At 38.8% G+C, this 26,934-nt stretch overlaps 2 protein-coding genes across 5 annotated transcripts in view; both read left to right on the forward strand.

Annotated features, from left to right (window-relative positions):
- PRELID2 (PRELI domain containing 2) overlaps window positions 1-26,934 on the forward strand; it is a 1,077,378-nt gene that overhangs the window by 662,497 nt on the left and 387,947 nt on the right. The window lies entirely within an intron of this gene.
- The window catches only part of LARS1 (leucyl-tRNA synthetase 1), a 68,808-nt gene that overhangs the window by 11,020 nt on the left and 30,854 nt on the right, over window positions 1-26,934 (forward strand). For all 4 annotated transcript variants that reach the window (XM_050793981.1, XM_050793984.1, XM_050793983.1 and 1 more), the window contains exons 4-18: window positions 85-165; window positions 3,620-3,757; window positions 7,463-7,624; window positions 10,702-10,814; window positions 11,716-11,779; window positions 13,092-13,159; window positions 13,261-13,486; window positions 16,937-17,024; window positions 17,102-17,178; window positions 17,674-17,727; window positions 18,903-19,043; window positions 21,167-21,244; window positions 26,343-26,428; window positions 26,516-26,581; window positions 26,703-26,785. In XM_050793981.1, the coding sequence (XP_050649938.1) occupies window positions 85-165; window positions 3,620-3,757; window positions 7,463-7,624; window positions 10,702-10,814; window positions 11,716-11,779; window positions 13,092-13,159; window positions 13,261-13,486; window positions 16,937-17,024; window positions 17,102-17,178; window positions 17,674-17,727; window positions 18,903-19,043; window positions 21,167-21,244; window positions 26,343-26,428; window positions 26,516-26,581; window positions 26,703-26,785 (1,525 nt within the window). The remainder of the gene's footprint in view (window positions 1-84; window positions 166-3,619; window positions 3,758-7,462; window positions 7,625-10,701; window positions 10,815-11,715; window positions 11,780-13,091; window positions 13,160-13,260; window positions 13,487-16,936; window positions 17,025-17,101; window positions 17,179-17,673; window positions 17,728-18,902; window positions 19,044-21,166; window positions 21,245-26,342; window positions 26,429-26,515; window positions 26,582-26,702; window positions 26,786-26,934) is intronic.

The following is a 26,934-nucleotide window of genomic DNA, read 5'->3' on the forward strand; positions in this document are numbered from 1 at the left end:
ACTAATTTTTTTGTGTGAAAAGTTCGCATTTTGTATTTGTCTGGCATTTACATTTGCAATTTAAATTTGATTTTATTTCTGTAGTTTGCTGTAGGGTACCAGCGATTGAAAGGAAAATGTTGTCTGTTTCCCTTTGGCCTACACTGTACTGGAATGCCTATTAAGGTAAGATTGCTAATAAGATTGGTTTCTACTCTTTTTAGTTTGGATCTAATAGTAATACCCAATTCAAGAGCTTAAAATAGGATTTTCAAGTATTGCTGCATTAAAGTATGAAATGAGTTGAATTTATTATAGTGAAAATTTATTTAAAAATAAACAACATTTGAAGAAGTGCTTAAATAAAGGGCATCCATTATGGTCTAAGTGATCACTAAGTGATTTTAATGTCTTTTGGTTGCCTTGTATGTTTATGTCTGTATTATAATTAGGTAATAACTGATTCTATTTTACTAAAAGGAAAAATGTACAGCCATTGTGCACTTGTGACATATGTAAGATGCTGGCATAAAATAATAAACAGTTGTATTGTAATTCGATCATTTTTGCAAATACCTTCATTTGTGATAAGTTTGTATTAGAAATAATTCTCAATGAAGAATAGAAAAGAAAAGTAGAGTTGAAAGGATTCCCTTACATAATAGGATTAGGAAATTTAAATCCTGTTTCTTTTTATTCTTCAACATTTTATTTTACTTTACTTTATTTATTTATTTTTTGAGACGGAGTTTTGCTTTTGTCGTCCAGGCTGCAGTGCAATGGTGTGATCTTGGCTCACTGCAAACTCCTCCCAGGTTCAAGCGATTCTTCTGCCTCAACCTCCCAAGTAGCTGGGATTACAGGCACCCGCTACCACGCCTGGCTAATTTTTGTGTTTTTAGTAGAGACGAGGTTTTACCATGTTGGCTAGGCTGGTCTGGAACTCCTGACCTCAGTCGATCCACCCACCTCGGCCTTCCAAAGTATTGGGATTACAAGCATGAGCCACCATGCCCAGCCTTCTCCAACCTTTTGTTTTAAAGAACGTCAGTCCTACGGAAAAGGTGGAATGGTAGTACAATGAACACCCTCCACCCTTCACCTGAAGTTACAAAGTATAAATGTTTGCCATATTTGTTTTAGTTCTGTCTCTCAGCACACATGCATGCGTGCGTGCTTCTCTCTCTCTTTTTCTTCTTTTTTTTAAATTAAAAAAAATTTTTTTTTTGAGTTGGAGTCTTGCTCTGTCGCCCAGGCTGGAGTGCACTGTTGTACTTTTAGTACAGACAGGGTTTTCCCATGTTGGCCAGACTGGTTTCAAACTCCTGACCTCAGGCAATCTGCCCACCTTGGCCTCCCAAAGTGCTGGGATTACAGGTGTGAGCCACCACGCCTGGCCCTTCTCCCCCTTCTCTCTCTTCTTCTGTGAACTTTTTGAAAGAAAGTTGCAGGCATCATGACATGTCGTTGCTAAATACGTTAGCATGTATTCTGAGAATAAGGGCATTCTTCTGTATTATCAGAGTCCTGTTATCCCCTCCAAGAAATTCAACATTGATGTTATATTACCATCTTCATTTAATCTGTAGTCAAATTTCTGTAGACTGAAAATGTCCTTTCCTTCTGTTTTTCCCTTTTTTTTTTTGTTTTGAGATGGATTCTTGCTCTGTTACTCCGTCTGGAGTGTAGTGGTGCGGAGTGCGATCTTGGGTCACCTCTGCTTCCCAGATTCAAGTGATTCTCTTGCCTCAGCCTCCTGAATATCTGGGATTACAGGTGCCTGGTGCCATGCCTGGCTAATTTTTTGTATTTTTAGTGGAAAGAGGGTTTCACCATATCGGGCAGGCTGCTCTCGAACTGGCCTCAAGTGATCGGCCTGCCTTGGCTTCCCAAAGTGCTGGGATTACAGGCATGAGCCACCATGCTCTGCTGTTTTTCACTTTTTATTTTGTGGCGTACACATTGCATCTTGTTATCCATTCTTTTCACTATTTTGTAGTTTTTCATGATGTTGATGTTTTTGAAGTCTAAGCTAGTTATTTTGTAGAATGTCCCATGATACGAGTTTTCTGATGGTTTTTTCATGATTAGGGTTGGGCTAAATATTTTGACAAGAATACTTCATTGTTGAGGTATAAACTTCCCATTGTATCACCTCAAAAGCATATAAAGTGGCAATTTGTCCCATTTTAGTGAAATTAAGTTAATCCTGCCAGGTTTCCTCATTCTAAAGGTGATTTTTCCTCCTATAAAATTAAAAAGTAAGGCTAGGCACGGTGGCTCACGCCTGTAATCCCAGAATTCGGGAGGCCAAGGTGGGAGGATCACATGAGGTCAGGAGTTTGAAACCAGCCTGGCCAATGTGGTGAAACCCCATCTCTACTAAAAATAAAAAAATTAGCCAGGCGTGGTGCCGTGCACCTGTAATTCCAGCTACTTTGGAGGCTGTGGCAGGAGAATCGCTTGAACTCGGGAGGTAGGGGTTGCAATGAGCCCACACTGCACCATTGCACTCCAGCCTGGGCAACAAGAGTAAAATTCCATCTCAAAAAAAAAAGAAATAAATTAAAAAGTAATCTATAGGATAACACTTTGAGAGCCTCTGAATGTCCTGTTACTCAATAACCCAGTGGTTTTAGCATCCTTTAAACATCCTTGCCTGTTTTTATTATTGTATTAGTGGTTGAAATTCTTCTAGATAGAAGAGACTTTTCCATTTAAAAATTTTTTACTTCTGTATTTCTTATTTTTCTCATAACTTTAACAGTGTTTACTTGGTGTCATCTTTGTTTTCGACAGTGTACTCATTGTGGTATAATTGATAAGAGCTAGAGTGGAAAGTCCAGGGTTAAGTCTGTAACTTTGCTAGCTGTGTATATAACCTTAAGGTAAATCACTTCATCTCTGTTTTCTGACTTAAAGCCTATCCTATCTACTTGGTAGGCTTGTGATGATAACTAATAGAGTATATGTGACAGTAATCTTTAAATTGAGAAACAGTGTTATTAATGTTATCCAAAATGATAACACATTATGTTTCCTATATCTTTATACATCTAATATATACAGTATATAATATACTATATTGAATATTCTGGGTGTTGAATAAATGCTTGTGAGTAAATGAGGTAAAATACTAATTTATAAAAAAAATACTAATTTATAAATTAGTGAATTTTGAGGTACATGATTTATACCTTTATTTATTTATTTTGAGACATGGGGCTCATTCTTGCTTTGTCACCAAGGCTAGAGTGCAGTGGTGTAATCTTGGCTCACTGCACCCTCTGCCTCCTGGGTTTAAGCGATCCTCTCACCTCAACCTGCCGAGTAGCTGGGATTACAGGCATGTGCTACCATGCCCAGCTAATTTTTATATTTAGTAGAGACATCATGTTGGCCAGGCTGGTCTCAAACTCCTGACAAGTGATCTGCCTGCCTCAGCCTCCCAAAGTGCTGGGATTATAGGTGTGAGCCACTGCTCCCAGCCTTCGTTTCAGTTTTCTGTAGTGGAGCCACATATGTATCAATGTATTGCAAAAAATTTCAGAATCAATTTTAGTTGGCAATAAAACAGTAAAGAACTGAAATTGTGTCTACCTTGAATTTTGAACGTCATTATCTCTAATGTTCGTTGTAGGCATGTGCTGATAAGTTGAAAAGAGAAATAGAGCTGTATGGTTGCCCCCCTGATTTTCCAGATGAAGAAGAGGAAGAGGAAGAAACAAGTGTTAAAACAGAAGATATCATAATTAAGGATAAAGCTAAAGGAAAAAAGGTTTGATAGTGGTTGATATTTATGTTGGTTGAAGTTTTATATTTTTCTGATTTATATGTGCATTCCCAGTACTAGCACAGTGCCCAACACATAATATGTACTAGATAATTTTTTTAAAGTATCAAAGCAAAAAAATTATCTTTCTGACTTCCTATTGCCTTTTTCCTCTTTTTTGAAGTAATTTTAGATATACAGAAGAACTGCAAGATAGTATAGAGATGTTACATCTTATATAACTATGGTACTATTTTTCAAATTAAGGAATTAACATTAGTACGGTAGTATTTTCTAGACTTTTTGGATTTTACCAGTGTTTTCACTAATTTCCTTTTCTCTTCCAATGTCCAATCCAGGATCCCACATTGCAGTTAGTTGTCATGTGTCCTTACTATGTTTCCTTAATCTTTTCTATCTTTCATTTTCTTCCATGACCTTTATACTTTTAACAAATACTGGTCAGGTAATTATAGATTATGCCTCAGTTTGAGTTTGTTCAATGCTTTCTCATCGTTAGATTGAGGTTATTGATTTGGAGGAAGACTATTAGAGAGGTAATTTGTCCTTCTCAAACATTAGGGACTATATGATACTGATATGTCTTATTATTGGTGATGTTAACATTGATCATTTGGTTAAGATGGTGTCTGCCAGGTTTTTCTCCTGTAAAGATTTCATTTTTGTTTTTATAATTAATATATATTTTGGGAGAAATCTTTTGAAGCCATGGAAATAATACTGTGTTTCTTTTTAAATATTTGCTCATTAATTTTAGCATTCATCAGTGGATCTTGCCTACAACAGTTATTACTATAGTCTTTTTTTTTTTTTTTTTTTTTTTTTTTTTTTTTGAGACGGCGTCTCGCTCTGTAGCCCAGGCTGGAGTGCAGTGGCCGGATCTCAGCTCACTGCAAGCTCCGCCTCCCGGGTTCACGCCATTCTCCGGCCTCAGCCTCCCGAGTAGCTGGGACTACAGGCGCTGCCACCTCGCCCGGCTATTTTTTGTATTTCTTAGTAGAGATGGGGTTTCACCGTGTTAGCCAGGATGGTCTCGATCTCCTGACCTCGTGATCCGCCCATCTCGGCCTCCCAAAGTGCTGGGATTACAGGCTTGAGCCACCGCGCCCGGCCTACTGTAGTCTTTTAATCGTGATTTTCTATTTACCTCGTTCTTTTTACATTTATTATCTATAATTCTTCTGAAAGGAAGAGCTGTCTTTTCTCCCCCACTTACTTATTCTGTCCTTTCTATGTCATATGGATTCATGGATATTTACTTCATTCTTTAGGTTATAAATCAATACCATTGAGCTTTTTGTTTTTTAAGAGATAGAGTCTCACTATGTTGCTGGCCTTCAGCTCCGGGGCTCAAGCTGTCTTCTCACCTCAGTCTCCTGAGTAGCTGGAACTATATAGGCTTGTACCGCTGTGCCTGGCTATTGGTTTGTGTTTTTGTGTGCGTGTGTGTGTATGTGTATGTGTGTGTGTGTGGTTGTTAACAACACCATAATTTGTTGTCAAATTGTTCTTTTTTATTGGAATAAAGCTAGAGTAAACAAATTGTTTTAGCTTTGGCCATTGGGAGTTTTTTTAGCTTGGCTCCTGTGTCCATTAGACATTCCCTCATCTTCCTTTGTTCAAAGCACTTTCTTACTTTATGGTGTCACAAGCTGTTCCAGGCTTATCTTTTATTTTCCACGATTCAACCAAGGAATCAACCGCTTCTCCAAGGTTTCTTTTATTGAAGAATGGTATTCAGAAACTAAGGTCTGAGTGCTGGGTGTGCTCATTGCCTGGGGTATCACTGCTTCTAGGCACTCGCAGTGGAAAGAGCAAGGAAATATATTTATGTCTGCTAAGCCATACATACACATCTGTTTTTATTTATCTATTTGAATGTTTATTTAAAAAGTAAGTTCATATTGATACCCCTGGCTCCGTTTTAGCACCAGGGGTCTCATTCTAGCATTTTCCCTTGATTTATTTGTGACTTCTTACTACAACAGTGAGACCCTTGGCTCTCATAACCTATAGTATATTTATTTGTTCAATCCTAGCCTACTAGTAAAGTAGTTTCATAATTGCCAGCCTATACCCCTGGGAGAAATAGTTTTACTGACTAAAGTACAGTGTTTGTGTAATTCTTTTTGTCTTTAGAATCTAATCACACTGTTTTCCAAAACTGCCTAGATCAGCTCCTTTCTTCCCTTCCCCTTGAGTGTGATTATATATTTGTAATGCAGTTAGATAGATTTGTCACAGTCTGCATTCCTCCTTAGGTTCCTCCAACATCCTGGTTAAAAAATTTACATACCATAAAATTTACTTTTTTTTGGTTTTTTTCAAGACATAGTCTTGCTCTGTCACCCAGGCTGGAGTACAGTGGCACAGTCTTGGCTCACTGCAACCTCTGCCTCCTGGGTTCAAGCAATTCTCATGTTTTAGTCTCCCAAATAGCTGGGATTACAGGTGTGTGCCACCACACCCAGCTAATTTTTGTATTATTATTATTGTTGTTGTTGTTTGAGATGGAGTCTCTCTCTGTTGCCTGGGCTGTAGTACAGAGGCACAGTCTCGGTTCACTGAAACCTCCGCCTCTCGGTTCAAGTGATTCTCCTGCCTCAGCCTCCAGAGTGGCTGGGATTACAGGCGCTCACCACCATGCCCAGCTGATTTTCTTATTTTTAGTAGAGATGGGGTTTCACCACATTGGCCAGGCTGGTCTCCATGACCTGACCTCGTGATCCACCCGCCTTGGCCTCCCAAAGTGCTGGGATTACAGGTGTGAGCTACTGTGCCTGGTCCAAAATTTCCTCTTTGTGGTATATAATTCTGTGGGTTTGAAAATGCCTGCAGTCATGTTTCTACCAGCACAGTGTCATATAGAGCAGGTCTGGCAGCCCCAGCATTTTCTTATGCTGCCTTATTGTAGTGTTACAATTTAACCAAATTTCCTACCTTCAACTTCTGGCATTTGGTTGTCTTTTTGATATTCATAATTTTTGGAAAAGGAGGAAAGTCTTGTGAGTAGCCTCTTTTTTTTTTTTTTTGAGACGGAGTCTCGCTCTGTCGCCCAGGCTGGAATGCAGTGGCACGATCTCGGCTCACTGCAAGCTCCGCCTCCCGGGTTCACACCATTCTCCTGCCTCAGTCCCCCGAGTAGCTGGGACTACAGGCGCCCACCACCACGCTCGGCTAATTTTTTGTATTTTTAGTAGAGATGGGGTTTCACTGTGTTAGCCAGGATGATCTCGATCTCCTGACCTCGTGATCCGCCCTCCTCGGCCTCCCAAAGTGCTGGGATTACAAGCGTAAGCCACCGTGCCCAGCCTGTGAATAGCCTCTTTATAGGTAAATAAGGTAAATGTGGTATGAGGATAAAAGAAACAAGGTTTGGTACTGAGAGCTTACCTTCATGATGGGTAGTTCTTTATGTTGCCCTCCATTTAGTTGGTGCCAGTTTCTTGGCGGAGATCTTGGCTATACAGTTTGACAGACTAAGTAGTACAACTAATTCCTGCAGTGTTCTGCTGTATCAGCATTATTTTAGAATGTAAAAAAATTACCAAATGGGATTATTTACTTAAAATTACTGTGGTCCTGGATGTTAGGCAATTTTTGGTTTTTCCTTTTTTTTAATATCTTGGGTCATTTTCCTGGAGTGTTGGTTATTCTTTGATCGAGTTTATTTTTCTCCATTATTTTCAGAGTAAAGCTGCTGCTAAAGCTGGATCTTCTAAATACCAGTGGGGCATTATGAAGTCCCTTGGTCTGTCTGATACAGAGATAGTAAAATTTTCTGAAGCAGAATATTGGCTAGATTATTTCCCGCCACTGGCTATTCAGGATTTAAAGAGAATGGGTTTGAAGGTATGTCTATAAAGAAATACGAGGAAAGCATTTACAAGTATGTGCTTTTTTATTGTGCTTTTGCTTTATCGTGCTTTCCAGGAACTGATTTTTTTACCATTTGAGGATTTGTGGCAACCCTGTGTTGAGCAAGTCTAGTGGCACCATTTTTCCAACAGCATTTGCTTGCTTCATGTCACATTTTGGCAATTATTTTAATATTTCAAACTTTATTATCTGTTATGGTGATCTATATTCAGTGATCTTTGATGTTATTATTCTAATTGTTTTGGGTTGCCACGCACTATACCCATATAAGATGGCAAACTTGATTGGTAAATGTTTGCATTCTGACTGCTGTACTGACTGGCTTGTTTCCCTCTTTCTCTCCTTGGGTTTCCCTGTTTTCTTTTTTTTGAGACGGAGTCTCGCTCTGTTGCCCAGGCTGGAGTGCAGTGGCATGATCTCGCCTCATTGCAAGCTCCGCCTCCCGGGTTCACGCCATTCTCCTGCCTCAGCCTCCTGAGTACTGGGGCTACAGGCGCCCGCCACCACGCCCGGCTAATTTTTCGTATTTTTAGTAGACATGGGGTTTTACCATGTTAGCCAAGATGGTCTCATCTCCTGACCTCATGATCCTCCCACCTCGGCCTCCCAAAGTGCTCGGATTACAGGCGTGAGCCACCGTGCCGGGCCAGGTTTCCCTGTTTTCTAATAAACAACAATCTTGAAATGAAGCCAGTTATTAACTTTATAATGCCCTCTATGTGATGTCTCTCACTTTAAGTAAAAAGCTAGAAATCATTAAGCTTAGTGGGGAAGGCATGTTGAAAGGCAAGACGAGCTAAAAGCTAGGCCTCTTGACCTAACAGTCAGCCAAGTTGTGAATGCAAGGAAAAGTTTTTTTGTTTTTGTTTTTTGAGATGGAGTCTCACTCTGTCACCCAGGCTGTAGTGCAGTGGCGTGGTCTCGGCTCACTGCAACCTCTGCCTCCCGGGTTTAAGCTATTCTTCTGCCTCAGCCTCCCTAGTAGCTGGGATTACAGGCATCTGCCAACATGCCTGGCTAATTTTTGTATTTTTAGTAGAGACAGGGTTTCACCACGTTGGCCAGGTGGGTGTCAAACTCCTGACCTCAAGTGATCCGCCTGCCTTGGCCTCCCAAAGTGCTGGGATTACAGGTGTGAGCCACCATGCCTGGCCCACTCCCAAGTTTGAAAGTTCTATTATGAGTAAAATGCTATCAAACAGCATCACATGCTACAGAGAAATCTTTTGTGAAAGGAAGAGTCAATAGATGTGGCAAACTTCATTGTTGTGTTAGTTTAAGAAATTGCCATAGGCCAGGCGTGGTGGCTCAAGCCTGTAATCCCAGCATTTTGGGAGGCTGAGACGGGCGGATCACGTGGTCAGGAGATCAAGACCATCCTGGCTAACACGGTGAAACCCCGTCTCTACTAAAAAATACAAAAAACCAGCTGGGAGAGGTGGCGGGCACCTGTAGTCCCAGCTACTTGGGAGGCTGAGGCAGGAGAATGGCATAAACCCAGGAGGCGGAGCTTGCAGTAAGCTGAGATCAGGCCACTGCACTCCAGCCTGGGCGACAGAGCGAGACTCCGAAAAAGAAATTGCCATAGCCATCACAACCTTGAATAGCCACACTTTGATCAGTCAGCAGCTGTCATCATTGAGGCAAGCCTCTCCACCAGCACAAAGATTACAACTCACTGAAGGCTCAGATGATTATTAGCATTTTATAGCAATGAGGTTTTTTTTTTTTTTTTTTTTTTTTGAGACGGAGCCTCGCTCTGTCACCCAGGCTGGAGTGCAGTGGCCGGATCTCAGCTCACTGTAAGCTCTGCCTCCCGGGTTCACGCCATTCTCCTGCCTCAGCCTCCCGAGTACCCCAGACTACAGGTGCCTGCCACCTCGCCCGGCTAGTTTTTTGTATTTTTTAGTAGAGACGGGGTTTCACCGTGTTAGCCAGGATGGTCTCGATCTCCTGACCACGTGATCTGCCCGTCTCGGCCTCCCAAAGTGCTGGGATTACAGGCTTGAGCCACTGTGCCTGGCCAGCAATGAGATATTTTTAAATTAAGGTATATACATTGCCTTTTAAAATATGTTTATTGCACACTTAATATAATTCAATATAGTATAAATGTAACATATATGCCTTGGGAAATAAAAAAATTTGTGTGACTTGTTTTGTTGTGTTGGTTTATAACCAAAGCCACAATATCTCCCAGATAAGTCTGTATATTTGTGTGATTATATGAGATTTGGACCAACTCTTAATTTTAGAATAATATATTTCCCCTGTATGCCACTAAAGAATTAGTACTGTTATTGTTAGACTAGAACCTAACATTGCTTATGAGTCTTTACTGTTTGTTGAATACTTTACTATTTGTTGAATTGGAATGTATATTGACATATTAACAAGTAGTAGAAAGGAGCTTTGTTCAAAGAATGTGAAGAAGCCCAAGTTTAACTTGAATATTTAGGAATACATAAAGGTAGGATTAAATGTTTCTTCTTAATTTATTATAGCTTCTGTATGTTTGTTAATATGTAAATGTGTATGCTTAAAAACATACTTTAATTAAGTAAATTAAGGTAATAATTGTGATATACTTTTATTTTATTTTTTTTTTTTTTGAGACCGAGTCTCGCTCTGTCACCCAGGCTGGAGTGCAGTGGCCGGATCTCAGCTCACTGCAAGCTCCGCCTCCCGGGTTCACGCCATTCTCCGGCCTCAGCCTCCCAAGTAGCTGGGACTACAGGCGCCCGCCACCTCGCCCGGCTAGTTTTTTTTTTGTATTTCTTAATAGAGACGGGGTTTCACCGTGTTAGCCAGGATGGTCTTGATCTCCTGACCTCGTGATCCGCCCGTCTCGGCCTCCCAAAGTGCTGGGATTACAGGCTTGAGCCACCGCGCCCGGCCGATATACTTTTAATAGTGGAACTTGGAAAATTTTTTTTAGTAGTTGATCTGATTCTAAGTTAGAAGAGTAAATAATTGATTCATAGGAATTCTTATTCAAACAAAATTTGTGTATTTCTCAATAATTGCCTTTTAAAATTTTCCTTTTATAGGTAGACTGGCGTCGTTCCTTCATCACCACTGATGTTAATCCTTACTATGATTCATTTGTCAGATGGCAATTTTTAACATTAAGAGAAAGAAACAAAATTAAATTTGGGAAGCGGTAAGTTTGTTGTACTTGAGCATAATAAAGCAAAAATCAGTTGGGCATGGAGGTTCATGCCTATAATCCCAGTGCTTTGGGAAACTGAGGTGAGGGGATTGCTTGAGACCAGGAGTTTGAGACCGGTCTGGGCCACAAAACGAGACCGCATCTCTCTCTATATAAAAAAATTTAGCCAGGCATGGTGGCATGTACCTGTAGTCCTAGCTGCTTGGGAGGATGGGGCAGGAGGATTGTTTACGTGAATAAACAAACACCTTGTAGCCTTCTTTTTCCATTATCTTTCTGTTTTGAAAATACTTTGTTTCTATTCTTTTGTATCCTTTGTTTTCCTTTTTTCCTTACCAGTGTCTTAATTTCTCTGGGCTGCTTCGTGTTTATGACAGATATGACCAGGGATAATGGGAGTGTGGGCTTTTATTATCTTACTAAAGATTCTGTTCCGTATTCCCTACCAAGAAGAAAAGTAATCATTTTATTTGTGTTTTATTTTATATTTTGTTCTATAAATTAAGATTCTTTGTTGATTATGTAGATTAATCAAGGAAAATAACTTAAGAAATGAAAATAAGTTACTTTCCTTGATTAATCTACATAATCAACTTCCTTGATAGTTTCATTTGTTAAGACAATTTATGTTTTATAATCTTTCGTTCAGTACCACAAAGCCAAGATCAGTGTGTATTTTCCAGTGGTATTACCTTTGACGAAGGTAGAAAGCTTTCATTAAATAAGTAGGTTGACAGTGGAACTACCATAAGAGTATACATAATAGATACAGATATCTACTCAGAAATTTTAGTTATAAGACATGTAAGAAATTAGGTGCAACATAGGCAAATATGTTAGGATAAAACGTGAATATTATAATAATATTTGTCACTTTTTGTTTATTTTTTAGGTATACCATTTATTCTCCAAAAGATGGACAGCCTTGCATGGATCATGATAGACAAACTGGAGAGGTGATTATTTATGAAACAGAGTAGCTATTATAATAATCCTTAATATGACCACAGAGTTTAAGAAATAGAAACCTAAAAATAACTTCTTTGCAGTGCTGAGGGATATTGTCCTGATACTCTGGTGGGTATGAAGAGGAGATGGGATATCAATACAGCTACCTGTATTGTGTGTAGTACCTAGCTACCGTAAGAGTCATCTGAGGACAGCTGCATCAGTTTGTTACAGGAACGCACATTGTTGAGCCTTACCCCGAAATTGCTGAATCAAAAGTTCTGGGGGTGGGGCCCAGGAATATCTTTTTACGAGCTCTCAATGTGATTTATATGCGTGTTAATGTTATGAAGCACCATCTGGAAAATAAATAGCTCTAAAAAGAAAGCACGGGGAGAGGTAATGAGATATGTGACTTAAGATTTAGTGTCCACAGATTCCATTTATATTTGCTTTGATCATGTGCCTTGTTACTTATTTCCAAAGTACTTCTAGCCATGCCTAGAAGTTCATTCTACATTCTTGTAGAACACATTATTAACATTATTCTCTGAAATACTTGAGTAAATCAAGAGTAAGTGATTTGGCTAAATCCATGGCACAGTAAAAATCAATGACAATGCCAGCATCTGAACTTATGATTCCCTATGATTGTGTCATTCTTTATTACCATCTTTGAACATATTTTCAAAATCAGCCTTCAATTTTGATGTAACTTATCTAAGTGAGAGTTGATCAAAATTTTAAAAGATTTGAGAGACTTAAGAAGACCCAGTAAAGTTTTAATATAGCCAATGGCAGCAATATCCTAGATTACAGTAATCCTTTGTAGACTTTTCAAAGCATTTTTCATCCGTTCTCTTATGTGTTCCTCAGGACAGTCCTATCTGGACACAACATCCTTATTTTACCAATGAGGAAAGAAAGGCTTAGAGGCTCTGATTATGACTACCTTGGATCCAACCATTAGTAAGGAAGCACACTAAGTTTAGAACACACATTATCTCTGACCTCTGGTCCAGTATCTTTCTTTGATGACTACTATGTGGGACATGCCCTGGGATGGAATTAGTGTTGATTGTGTCTTCTCACCTTCATTTTGGCAAACACTATTTTGGGCAATTACTCCAAATCTCTCCTAACATACCGGACTTCTGTGTGGGTATGGTTAGCACACCACTGGCAGTCTCTTCTCTGGCAAAAAACATAAATAATGCAAGAACCCATTTTAGGGATTTGAATCAGATCTCTCACATAGATTAGCAGGTTTAAGGCAAGTCTTTTTTTTCCTTCAAATTTTTGTATCATTTATTTGCTTAGGGTGTTGGACCTCAGGAATATACTTTACTCAAATTGAAGGTGCTTGAGCCATACCCATCTAAATTAAGGTAGGTTTGCCAGAGGAATTGCTTCATCATTTCTGAACCATCAGATAGTTGCTACAGAGTTGACAACATGTTTTTACATCAATATTTGTTTTTTTTCTTAGTGGCCTGAAAGGTAAAAATATTTTCCTGGTGGCTGCTACTCTCAGACCTGAGACCATGTTTGGGCAGACAAATTGTTGGGTTCGTCCTGATATGAAGTACATTGGATTTGAGACGGTGAATGGTGATATATTCATCTGTACCCAAAGAGCAGCCAGGAATATGTCATACCAGGGCTTTACCAGAGACAATGGCGTGGTGCCTGTTGTTAAGGAATTAATGGGGGAGGTAAGTTGGATAGCAGATTTTTTATTTTAATGCATACATTTCAAGGAAAATTTCAACAATGAATATTGAGAAAAGAGCATCACAACCTTAAAAAATGAGGTGTACATGCAGTAAAGTGTGTATGTCTTGTGTATTTTGGTGCATTTTCATATGTATATACACTTAGGTAAGCACCACTTAAATCAAGATATAGAACAGTTTAGCACTCCAGAAAGCTCTCTCACGTCCATATCATTAGTAGTCACTTCTCTCCTCCAAAGGTAACCACTGCTCTGACTTCACCAAAGATTATTTGTTGTTCTTGAACTTTACATAATGGAATTGTACAGTCTGACTGTTTTGTGTCTGGCTTCTTTTGCTTACCATTATGTTTGTGAGATTCATACATGTTGTAGGAGTAGTTCTTTTTTTATTGTTGTGTAATATTCATTGTATGACTGTATCATGAAGATAGCATATGTGATTTTTGGGTTTCAAATCGGTAAATATCTGGTTGAAAAATATAGGCAGTCCTCCCCAAGAGATTTAATAGCTGCATTAGAGATTATATTATTTTAAAAATACTATTACCTGAATTCCTGGTAATACTAAATTTGGAATTGTAGCTGCTTTTGTTTTTTTTGTGTGTGAAGAAAGTCTTGGTTGATATTAGTTAAATCTGGACGGTTACACAACTCATCTACTTTATTTTATTTTTATTTGTTTTTGTAGACAGTTTTGCTCTTATTGCCCAGGCTGGTGTTCAGTGGCACAATCTCAGCTCACTGCAACCTCCGCCTTCTGGGTTCAAACGATTCTCCTGCCTCAGCCTCTTGAGTAGCTGGGATTACAGGTGTGTGCCACCATGCCCAGCTAATTTTTTGTGTTTTTAGTAGAGACAGGGTTTCATCATGTTGGCTAGGCTGGGCTCGAACTCCTGATCTCAGGTGATCCACCCGCCTCGGCCTCCCAAAGTGCAGAGATTACAGGCGTGAGCCACTGCACCCGGCCGCATCTACTTTATTATCCGTATTTCTGAGTGTGTTTAATTCCATTTAGTGAATGCTGATCTTTAGTATCTTAAATAATTTTTTAAAAAGAAAAATGTGAGTAGAGTACCATCTCAGTTCTTTTAAATTGAACTCTTTTATTTCTTGTTTTATACTTTCTTTTTATTTGATTGCAATATATTTACAAGTCCCAAAATTCAAAAAACACAAAAAGATACAAAAGTTTCCCATTCTAGAGGTAGGTAGTAATATCTATGTCTTGTATATCATGGAAATATTTCATGTATACACAAGCGAATATGCATATACTCTTTGTCCCTCTGTTTTTACACAAATGGCAATATGCTTTATATGCATTGTACCACATCTTGCTTTTTTATTTATATCTTGGCAATCATTTTGTCAGTACACAAACAGTTTCTTTATTCTTATTTTTTATAGCTACATAGTATTTCATTGTTTGGCTGTACCACAGTTTACTTAACCATTCTCTATTAATGGACATTTGAATTGTTTCCTGCCTTTTTCTGTTAAAAGCAGCACTGCCACATCTCCTTAGTTCCTAATATTGGAATTTTGTCTGAGAAGTTCTTGGGAACAGTATTAGGGACACACATATTTTCCTATTCTTAAACTTTTCTCCCTGTTAATTTGAGCAAATTCTGGAGTGAGGGACATGGATGTTATAAATTGCAAAATAGTTTCAACCTTTAAAATAGTTATAATATTTAGCTGTTATCCATATGACTGCAAATTCTATAAAGGCAGGTTATGTGTATATATATGAATAAAATGGAATGGGTGGGAATTATGTGTGGAAAGGAAAAGCGTGTTCCTTAGCTAGAGCAAGCAGCTGCAAATTCTTTGTTGCCATCTGATAATCTGGGTCTAAAATTGCTTAATCTTTAGGATTTTTTCAAGTGAAATTAGAACTATCCTTTTACTTTGTTTTCATAATTACTAATTTAAATAGATACATAGTACTCATTCTTGTTCCTGTAACATATTTAGTTAAATCATTTTTTCTATCATTGAAAGCTTTAGTTGTTTCCAGGCTTTCCTAGTATAATTAACTCAGCATTAACTCAGCATTGGGCAGACTTGTTTAAGAAAAAATAATTTGTTGTTGTTGAGTCTGAGTTACAGGAACATTCTGTGGCTTTTGCTGTGGATTCCTATATTTTCTTCAAGGAATACAATGTCACAAACAATGTATTAGTGTACTCATGTCATCACAACATTGACAGATTTAGTTATTATAATTATCAAAAATTATTTTTCCTGGACGAATGTGGTGACTCATGCCTGTAATGCCAGCACTTTGGCAGGCTGAGGTGGGTGGATCACCTGGGGTCAGGAGTTCAAGACCAGCCTGGCCAACATGGTGAAACCTCGTCTCTACTAAAAATACAAAAAGTACCCAGGCTTGGTGGTGGCTGCCTGTAATCCCAGCTATTTGGGAGTCTGAGGCAGGAAAATCTCTGGAACCTGGGAGGCGAAGGTTGCAGTGAGCTGAGATCGCACCATTGCACTCCAGCTTGAGTAACAAGAGCAGAACTCCGTCTCAAAAAATAAAATAAAAATAAAAATAATTATTTTTCCTCTAGTAGGTATAAAAGAATGTGTTTTGTTTTACTTCATGTGTATTTTATTTATATCCATTTCCTTATTTTTTTGAGACGGGGTCTCCCTCTGTCACCCAGGCTGGAGTGCAGTGGCGTGATCTTGGCTCACTACAACCTCCGCCTCCCTGATTCAAGCAATTCTCCCGCTTCAGCCTTCCAAATAGTTGGGACTACAGGTGCGTGCTGCCACGCCTAGCTAATTTTTTTGTATTTTAGTAGAGACAGGGGTTTCACCATGTTGCCCATGCTGGTCATGAACTCCTGAGCTCAGGCAATCCGCCTGCCTCAGCCTCCCAAGGTGTTGGGATTACAGGCGTTAGCCACCGCCTCCAGCCTATATTCATTTTTTAATTGACAGAAATTGTATTTATGGTACACAACATGTTTTGAAATATATATACGTTGTGAAATGGCTAAATTGAAGTAAATAACAAATTCATATCTTACGTACTTATGTGGTGAGAAGAATTAAAATTTAAATCAGGTGCCGTGGTGCGCACCTGTAGTGCCAGCTACTTGGTAGGCTGAGACCTCAGGAGGCTTGTCTGAACCCAGGAGTTTGAGCCTGTAGAATGCTATGATAGCGCCTGTGAATAGCCACTACAGTCTAGCCTCGGCAACATAGCAAGGCCCTGTATCTTAAAAAAATCTGCACAGCAATTTTCAAGTATAAAATACATTGTTGTTGCCTAGTCACCATATTGTACAATATAGCTCTTGAATTTATTTCCATATATTTTTGATTACTAGCTTCTCAGGGCTTAAAATATTAACATAGTTTTAATTCTAATGGTCACAATGAATTCACCTTTTATATTGATTTTTTTCTTATGCAGGAAATTCTTGGTGCATCACTTTCTGCACCTTTAACATCATACAAGGTGATCTATGTTCTCCCAATGCTGACTATTAAGGAGGATAAAGGTAAAGAGTTTATTTCTAGAAATATTTTGGTAATCATGTTTTGGTTCTAGTTATTAATTCCACACTTTGTTTTATAGGCACTGGTGTGGTTACAAGTGTTCCTTCCGACTCCCCTGATGATATTGCTGCCCTCAGAGACTTGAAGAAAAAGCAAGTAAGTATCTGAGTTTCATGTTTGTATTTTGTCCTCACCATCTCATTGCTTAGGTACTGCGGAACTACACTGTGGGACTAGGCTAAAAAGCTATGCATTTATCTTTAAACTGCTACCTCTAACTTGTTTCTTGATGTTTATATATTTTCTGTGGTTTGATTTTTGAATTTGTTTCACAGAATTTTGAAAAAGTTTTCTGATATTCACATTTTTATTGAAATCTGGCATATGAACCTCAATGTAAGTGATAGGTGTATGTCTATGTACATTTTTGCTTTTGGCTGTGCAGTTTCATTTAGGCTGTTCACTATAACTTTAGCTATTAAATTTTTGAAGGTTATGGATCCCTTTTGAGATATTTGGTAAAGGTAGAAATTTGCCCTCTATGAAGAGAAGAACAAATAATAGTTTTAAGAAAGTTTGGAGGTTGCTTCTCTCAATGATTCTACCAGTGAAGTGTTGATCATTAGTATTAACTTGCAAATTTTTCTGTAGGCCTTACGAGCAAAGTATGGAATTAGAGATGACATGGTCTTGCCATTTGAGCCGGTGAGTACATAGATAATTCAGAATATTCACATCCATCTCTTTATCAGAAAAAAAGAAGAGCTGACATGTTTTCCTTGTAACAAAATTAATTGGTGGAGTATGAAAATAAGAGAGAGTTTGCTTAAGGATTTACTCACTTTAATTTGATACCTGCTATGGTAGATAAGAGCGAAAGGAAAACTAACAAGCATTTTCTTACTACCTGGCCCCTGCAGTTCGGGAACAAATAGCTTTTTAGCATCTCCAGTTTTATAGTAGCTTGCTTTGCTAGTATGATCAATTTCCTGGCTTCTAAAGACAAAATTTTGCTCTTTTCATGAATGTTTATTTGTAACCATAATAACTTTAACAAAATCCTGTACGACTCTGTTTTATGTTTCTTGTATTTTCATGTTAGTGTCTATAGAAGAAAAACTTTTAAATTACTAGCAAATGATTTTCATTTCATGAAAGATCCAGAGGAATTAATGTAAACCAAAAGCATAACCATCCATGAAACTAGTTGTTTATATCAGCAGTCCCCAACCTTTTTGGCGCCAGGGACTTGTTTCGTGGAAGACAGTTTTTCCATGGACTGTCAGGGTATGGTGGGGGAATGGTTTTGGGATGAAACTGTACCACCTTAGATCATCAGGCATTAGATTCTCATAAGGAACATGCAACCTAGATCCCTCCATGCACAGTTCACAATAGGGTTCATGCTCCTATGAGAATCTAATGCCACCCATGATCTGACAGGAGGTGAAGCTCAGGGGGTGATGCTCACCTGTTGCTCACCTCCTGCTGTGCAGCCTGGTTCCTAATGCCATGGACTGGTACCGGTCCACATCCTTGGGGTTGGGGACCCCTGGTTTACATCATTTTGCTAGTTTCAGCATGAATTACTTAGATAATTATATGCCAGTGGAGGATAGAATGCTGGGAAAGGTGTGTGTGGTGGGGGAAGGGCATTGGGGTTGTTGATACACAGAGTATGGGTGGTTCCTGTGGAGAGTAGGAGGACAAATTTACATCTGGAAGTTAGTCACTCTGTGATTACTTAATGTGTGGCAGTGTCATAATGATATATACAATCTGAAATGACTTAATTGGACATTAGAGGCAAAAAGACTTGTGCCCTATAGACTTATGTGTTCAGTCAGTGTGAACACGTTTCTGATTGCTGTTTGCTGCAGGTGCCAGTCATTGAAATCCCAGGTTTTGGAAATCTTTCCGCAGTAACCATTTGTGATGAGTTGAAAATTCAGAGCCAGAATGACCGAGAAAAACTTGCAGAAGCAAAGGAGAAGTTATATCTAAAAGGATTTTATGAGGGTGTAAGTAATAATTTTTTTTAGTTTTTATTTGATTTACTCCATGCTCTGTGATTTTCTTAATTAGAAAAAATGTAGAAAAATTTAACATAGTTTCAACTATACATTGATTTGAGAGTTTAATATGAGAATGTATTCTATTTCCAAATTTCTATCTTTTGTTTTTGTCATGTCCTTTGCCTAAAAGCATTTTCAGAAATTCTTTTTTGTGCCCTCTAGGAATCTCTGTGGAGTGAATTTCTTGACAAGATATTTCAAATTAGTTCATATTATGCAGTAAACTTCAAAGGTTTATTGAATGGAGAATTCCTGGTCCCTTTTTTGCTCTTTTAGTTAGGGAGTTCATATTTTAGATAAGCAGTTTTATCCAGTCCATTAGTTTATTTATTAATGTCTACTAAGTGCCAGGTAAGTCCAACAAACATGTTCTGAACCATTCTTTTCTCCTAATTGTACATACGTTAATGTGGTTTACATTTCCATGGAAAGAAGGCTAGGCTAGAGAACATAAAAATCCAAACAAGTTGTTAGGTGCTTCAGATTCAGATATTTTTAAGGACATCAACGAGAATGGTTTTTAGTTTTAGCTTTCCTACATTTTTCTGGATAACCAAGAATTGGTTATGTATCTTGTTTTGAAGTGACACATATTTTGAATGATGATAAAAGCCAACACTTATGCAGCACTTATATATTAATTTACTTAATTCTGAAAATAACCCCATTCTGAAGTAGGCACTCTTATCCCCAATTTACAGATGAGGAAATGGAGGCACAAAGAGATTAACTGATTTACTTGAGATTAGCCAGATAGTCAGTAGGAACTGGGATGCAAACTAGGTAGCCTGGCTCTGGGATTTGCGTGTGTGTGTGTGTGTGTTTGTGTGTGTGTGAGACGGAGTCTTGCTGTGTCACCCAGGCTGGAGTGCAGTGGCACGATCTCAGCTTATTGCAGCCTCCAACTTCCAGGTTCAAGAGATTCTCCTGCCTCAGACTCCCAAGTAGCTGGGACTACAGGCGCGTGCCACCACGACCGGCTAATTTTTGTATTTTTAGTAGAGGCGGGGGTTTCACCATATTGGTGAGGCTGATCTCGAACTCCTGACCCCAAGTGATCTGCCCACCTTGGCCTTCCAAAGTTCTGGCAGTATAGGCTTGAGCCACTCCACCTGGCCAGATTTGTGTTCTTTTTTTTTTTTTGAGACGGAGTCTTACCCTGTCGCCCAGGCTGGAGTAGAGTGGCTCAATCTCAGCTCACTGCGACCTCTGCCTCCTGGGCTCAAGCAATTCTCCTGCCTTAGCCTCCCGAGTAGCTGGGATTACAGGCGCCTGCCATCACGCCCAACTAATTCAGATTTTTGTTCTTAATCACTACACTCATTAAATATAACTTTATAATGTTGGATTAAATAGATATTGAAGTATTTTGGTATGTTAGAGGTTTAGAATGTCAAAAGAGAATGCATGTCTTTTCTACCTAAGATAGAAACAATTTGAGAGAAATATAAGAGTCATGTAGATGAATATAAGAGTCATGGAGGTGAAAATATCTGCTTTATTACCAAAGAAAGCTGGAAGGGGATTGAGGCTTAATCGATGGCAACAATGGATAAGCTAATACTTTGCCCTAGAATGTAATTGGCCTACTGAGAAAAAGATAGAAGTGAAAGAGTAGGCCTCCTTCTAGGAGCAAGCTTTATCAGATGGCCAGGCAAAGAATACTCACTTGCAGCAGGTGGGTTTAGAAAGAGGAGCCTAATGAGATGAAGCCGAATATGCTTAGTTCCTTCAGAAACCACCAGGAATGAGGTGAGTGAGTGTAGTTGAATTCCGTCCATGTGGAAACTTAAGAAGAAGTGAAAGTGAGTATTCCTTCCTAATCATGCTCACACTAGGTATCTCAGTGATACATAGTGAGGTGGGTATCACTGACAGAATGATAAGTGTGTTATAAATATTAGTTATCCATGCTATACCAAAATGAAAACTTATTATAAATGTGATAAATTTCATACTAAAAATATTTCGGTGGGCAGAAGCAAATTTAGTTAGGGAAAATTAGGGAAGAAACTGAAGGCGGATTCTAACTGTTTTATATGTGTTTTTCTCCCTTCTCATCCTTTTAGATCATGTTGGTGGATGAATTTAAAGGACAGAAGGTTCAAGATGTAAAGAAGACTATTCAGAAAAAGATGATTGACACTGTATGTGATAGGCTATGCTCTGAAGGCTGTTTTAGGAGAGCTATTAGTTAATAGACTTGACAGTGTTATTAGCAGTGAGTTCTACAGTAGAACCTGGAGCTGTAATACAGATATAATATAGTTTTAAGGCAAAAATAGACCTATTTAGCAATTCATTTAACTTGAACATCCCATCTATAATGTTGATAAAGGTAGTGTTCTAAAGTTGATGTGTGCATAGCATATACAGAGAACTTTGATGATATTTCTGGCAGTGGCCATTTTAGATACTGGTAGTTACAACCCTTTCTTTCTCTCGTGTTTTTTACCGTCATCCTCCTCTAACCCCTCCATTTTTGTTATAACTCTCTTCTATTTAGCTGAGTTAACCCTTTACATTTTTATTTTTGACAACTTTGTATATCCATAATATAGAGAGACAATGGTCTTTTAGGCTTATTGAAATAAAAAAGCAGCAATTTCCTCATCACTTTTCCATAATTTAAATTTCTTTTCCTTGGGGGGGGTAACATTTAATCGTTTTAGTATTGATCTCCATCTCTTTTTTTGAGATGCAGTTTCGCTCTTATTGCACAGACTGGAATGCAATGGCGCTGTCTCAGCTAACTGTAATCTCTGCCTCCTGGGTTCAAGTGATTCTCCTGCCTCAGCCTCCTGAGTAGCTGGAATTACAGGCGTGAACCACCATGCTGGATAATTTTGTATTTTTAGTAGAGATGGGGTTTCTCTATGTTGGTCAAACTGGTCTCGAACTCCCGACCTCAGGTGATCTGCTCGCCTTGGCCTCCTAAAGTGCTGGGATTACAGGCGTGAGCCACTGTGCCTGGCTGATCTCCATCTCTTACAGATATCTGATCTAAATGCTTCTAATGTGATTTTTTTTTTTTTCATGGTTAGGTATCAGCCACTAACCTCCTACTCTTGGAAGAAGTAGGAGGAAGATCAAGGTTACGCTCTTCCCCCTACTTTTTGTTTTCTCTAACGTCCCACATTTATTGGTATATACTACTCCATACCCTGTCTTCTCCATACACTGTAGTTATAAAAAATGTTAGGTCAATAGTTTTTTTTTTTTTTTTTTTTTTTTTTTGAGACGGAGTCTCGCTCTGCCACCCAGGCTGGAGTGCAGTGGCCGGATCTCAGCTCACTGCAAGCTCCGCCTCCCGGGTTCACGCCATTCTCCTGCCTCAGCCTCCCGAGTAGCTGGGACTACAGGCGCCTGCCACCTCGCCCGGCTAGTTTTTTGTAGTTTTTAGTAGAGACGGGGTTTCACAGTGTCAGCCAGGATGGTCTCGATCTCCTGACCTCGTGATCCGCCCGTCTCGGCCTCCCAAAGTGCTGGGATTACAGGCTTGAGCCACCGCGCCCGGCCAATAGTTATTATTTACATTTTTGAGACATGGCTCATCCATAATGTAGTGTACAATAATTTTTCATCCTCAGCTTTTGGTTTTCCCCGGGATTAATAATTATGTTTTTTAAAGATTCTTAATTTAAAATATACTTATCAGTACTCCATTTCTCAACTCTTTCCCAGCTGTCTGTTTCTTTCCTTACTCATGTCAAACACATCAGTGTGCTTTCAGTTCCACTCAGAGAAAGCTCTTCCAGAGCTCCTCTTGAGCTGGATCTCCTGTTTCCTTAATCCCATGTCTATGTCCTTCTTATATTCTTTCTCACTTTGGTGAAGATCTGCCTCTGATAGCTTTTCTGATAAAGGGTACCTGGAAGGTAAATTGTTATGACTTTTCAAGTGTGAAATATGTCTTCTATCTTTATATTGGATTGCCTGGGTATAGATTCTGGATTAGAAATAATTTTCCCTTAAAAACTTGAGGGTATTACCTCATCGTCTTTTGGTTCATTGATGCTATTTAGAAGTTGAAAACTCTGTGGTAGTGACTGATGTTTTTGTAAGTAACTTGTTTCCTCTGACTTTGGAGGCTTGTATAATCTTTTTTCTCACCGTGTTCTGCAATTTCATGATTTGCCTTGGTGTAGGTCAATTTTCATTCATCCTACTGGGTGCTTGGTGGGCTCCTTCAGTCTGGAAACTTGTGTACTTCAATTTGGGGAACACTTCTTGACTTTTTTCTTGATTATTTTTTCTTATTCTCTATTTTCACTTTTTGAATTCCTGTCATTCAGATATTGAACCTCTTAGATCCTGGCAGTCCTGTTGGTCCTCTTTGTGGGATAGTCCCTCATCGTTTTCTTCCAGAGCATTTGTTTACTATGTGCTTTTATGTACTATTTGTGTGTGTGTGTATGAATACAAATTTATAAAAACTTTTTTTAAAGAATCGTTGTATGGAAAATTGAATATGTATCACCCAGACTCAATAATTACTAATTTTGGGCCAGTTCAATAATTGATTCTTGTTTTCTGATTTTTTTTTTTTTTAAGAGACAGGGGTCTTGCCATATTGCCCAGGCTGTTCTGGCTTTGGGCTCAAGTGGTCTTCCCACCTCAGCTTCTTGAGCAGCTGGGACTACAGGCATGTGCCTCCATGCCTGGCTGATTTGTTATAGGATGATGTTCTTGTTTCATAGACAAGACGTCTCTGAGGAAGACTGCTGATATATAATATATTTGGGTGTAAAAAGAAATGTTTTTGCATATGGGTAGGACTTGTCACTAGGCTTCACTGGGGGAGATCTAGAAAGGGCCATTTGGGCCTTGGGGCCTGGATGTTACGTTTTTTTTAGTGTTTGCTTTTGGGTTTGTTAGATTTCCCTACAGAAGATTCTGCCAATCTCTAGCTCAAAAGGTCTAAGTGGCCAGGCACAGTGGCTCACGCCTGTAATCCCAGCACTTCGGGAGGCTGAGGCGGATGGATCACTTGATGTCAGGTTTGAGACCAGCCTGGCCAACATGGTGAAACCCTGTCTCTACTAAAAATACAAAAATTAGCCAGGCGTGGTAGTGTCTGCCTCTAATTCCAGCTATTCGGGAGGTTGAGGCATGAGAATCGCTTGAACCTGGGAGGCGGAGGTTGCAGTGAGCCGAGATGGCGCCACTCCACTCCAGTCTGGGTGACAGAGTGCTGTCTCAAAACAAACAAACAAGAAGTCTAAGCAACTGAGCATTTTGGGAGTTGGATGGGAGAAGATAGCTAGGAATGTGTACCAACATCTCGTGTGCTGACTTTCACTTAACTCCCCTACTTTTACTATGATACTTGGAACTTTGTCTCTAGTTCAGAGACTTTCTTTTACCTTTTCCAGAGAATTAGCCTTTTTTTTTTTTTTTTTTGGTTCTGGTATAGGTAGGGGCAGTATATGGGGTTCTAACCTCTATTTTATTTTATTTATTTTATTTTATTTTATATTTTATTTTATTTTATTTATTTTAATCTTATCTTATTTTTTTTACCACTTCCCAGATACCCACTTCTTTAAATGACTTTAGTTGGTGCTCCTCTTTTCAGTCTCACTTATCTCACCTTATCTCTCTTTTCTTTCTTTTTTTTTTTTTTCGGAGTTTTGCTCTTGTTGCCCAGGCTGCTGGAGTGCCATGGCACAATCTTGGTTGGCTCACTGCAACCTCTGCCTCCCAGGTTCAAATGATTCTCCTGCCTCAGCCTCCCAAGTAGCTGGGCGTTACAGGTGTGCACCACCATGCCCAGCTAATTTTGTAGTTTTAGTAGAGACAGGGTTTCTCCACGTTGGACAGGCTGGTCTCGAACTCTTGGCCTCCCAAAGTGTTGGAATTACAGGTGTGAGCCACTGCACCTGGACCTTATCTCTATTTCTAGAGCTATTTAATGCCACCAATTTCTGAGACTCTTAGAGGTACTGGAGTACAGAGTGGATTGCTTTTCGGCTTTTTCTATTGTTGTCTTAGGGTTTAGATAGCTTTTTAATTTTTGCTAATATATTTGTCATTCATGTTGCTTTTTTGTTTTCAGAATTCAGTTAATATTTTTTCTTCTCTCGTTCATTTTGACTTTGTAGGTTCATGCCATTTGTAAAACCCTCTTGTCTTTTTATTGGAATTTTGAACAGGAGTTAAATGTCTGTTTTTGATCTACCATCTTTAAACCAAAATCCCAGCTATTTAATTTCAGCATGAAGAATTGCATTAAAAACAGAGCAGTGAATCATTTTTTGAATAATAATGCTGAAGTTTATTTTAAAAAATTATCCTAGCCTAAAATGTTTAGGATCATCATAGCATTAAGAGAGATTTATATTTGGTAAGAAATCAAAAGCATCATCAATTTTCATGCTTAAAAGTATTTAGGATCATGATAGCATTAAGAAAGATTTATATTTGGTAAAAAATCAAAAGCATGGTCAGTTTTCTAGTGGAAATTTTTCATGGCACTATAAATCTTTAGTAACAAGATTTTCTATGTTTAGTGTTTGTATATTTTTTTTTTTTTAAAGCAGTTTATAAGAAGGATGAAAAGCTGCCATAGGGCTGTGCACAGTGGCTCACAGCTGTAATCTAAACACTTTGGGAGGCTGAGGTGGAATACTTGAGCCCAGGGATTCGAGACCAGCCTAGGCAATGTAGTGAGACCCCATTTCTATAAAAAAATTTAAAAATTAACTGGGTGGAGTGACATGTGCCTGTAGTTCCAGCTACTCAGGAGGCTGCAGTGTGCAGTAGAAGGGTCACATGAGCCAGGAGGTTGAGGTTGTGGTGAGCTATGATAGCGCCACTTCACTCCAGCCTGGGTAACAGAGCAAGACCCTATCTGTCAAAACAAAAACAAAACAAAACCAAAAAACACAAAACCCCAGAAAACTGTCATAGGAAGCCTAACCTTCAAACCATAGGATTCGAAACTGCTAACCATCTTCTGTGTTTTTTTCCTTTTTGTTCACTTTTTAGTCTTTCACTGAAATGAAATAATCAGTAGGTAGAGAAAGTGATCCACTTGATGAAGATTCATGCCTTTTTAAAAGCAAGTGTTACATAGAAGGAAAGGTAGAAGATAACTGACCCTGGGAAGGCGGGGAAGACATAATGAAAATGTGGGCTTTCAGTTATTGGTGGTATAGCATTTTTTTAAAGCAATTTTTATCCTTGAGGAATGAAGATTGATTTGACATAGTATCTAATATTTGTTTATTTACCTTCCTTTAGGGAGATGCACTTATTTACATGGAACCAGAGAAACAAGTGATGTCCAGGTCGTCAGATGAATGTGTCGTGGCTCTGTGTGACCAGTGGTTAGTCTCTTTTATAGCAAGAAAATTCCCCTAGTCAGTGTACTCATCTTTGACTTAAAAAAAAAAAATCAATTTGTTCACTCGTAGGTACTTAGATTATGGAGAAGAGAATTGGAAGAAACAGACATCTCAGTGCTTGAAGAACCTGGAAACGTAAGATGGGAGAAAGTGATGAGGGAGGAAAAAGGAGATGAAAAATGTGGAAAAAATAAAGTTGAAATGCAACATAAAAGTGAACCAATAAAGATACACTTTGTCTTTTGCTGTTTTCTAGATTCTGTGAGGAGACCAGGAGGAATTTTGAAGCCACCTTAGATTGGCTACAAGAACATGCTTGCTCAAGAACTTATGGTCTAGGTAAACAAACTTGACATTTTTCTGTTTGGATAACTTTGCCAGTTACAAGGAAATATACGTTTTTACCTCCCCCCCCCCGCAATTCTAGTGTTTTCTGAATTGAAAGCAAGAAGTTTTCTTTGGATGGTCAGGAAAACTAGGATATAGTC

Source organism: Macaca thibetana, chromosome 6, assembly GCF_024542745.1.
Source record: "Macaca thibetana thibetana isolate TM-01 chromosome 6, ASM2454274v1, whole genome shotgun sequence".
NCBI lineage: Eukaryota > Metazoa > Chordata > Mammalia > Primates > Cercopithecidae > Macaca > Macaca thibetana.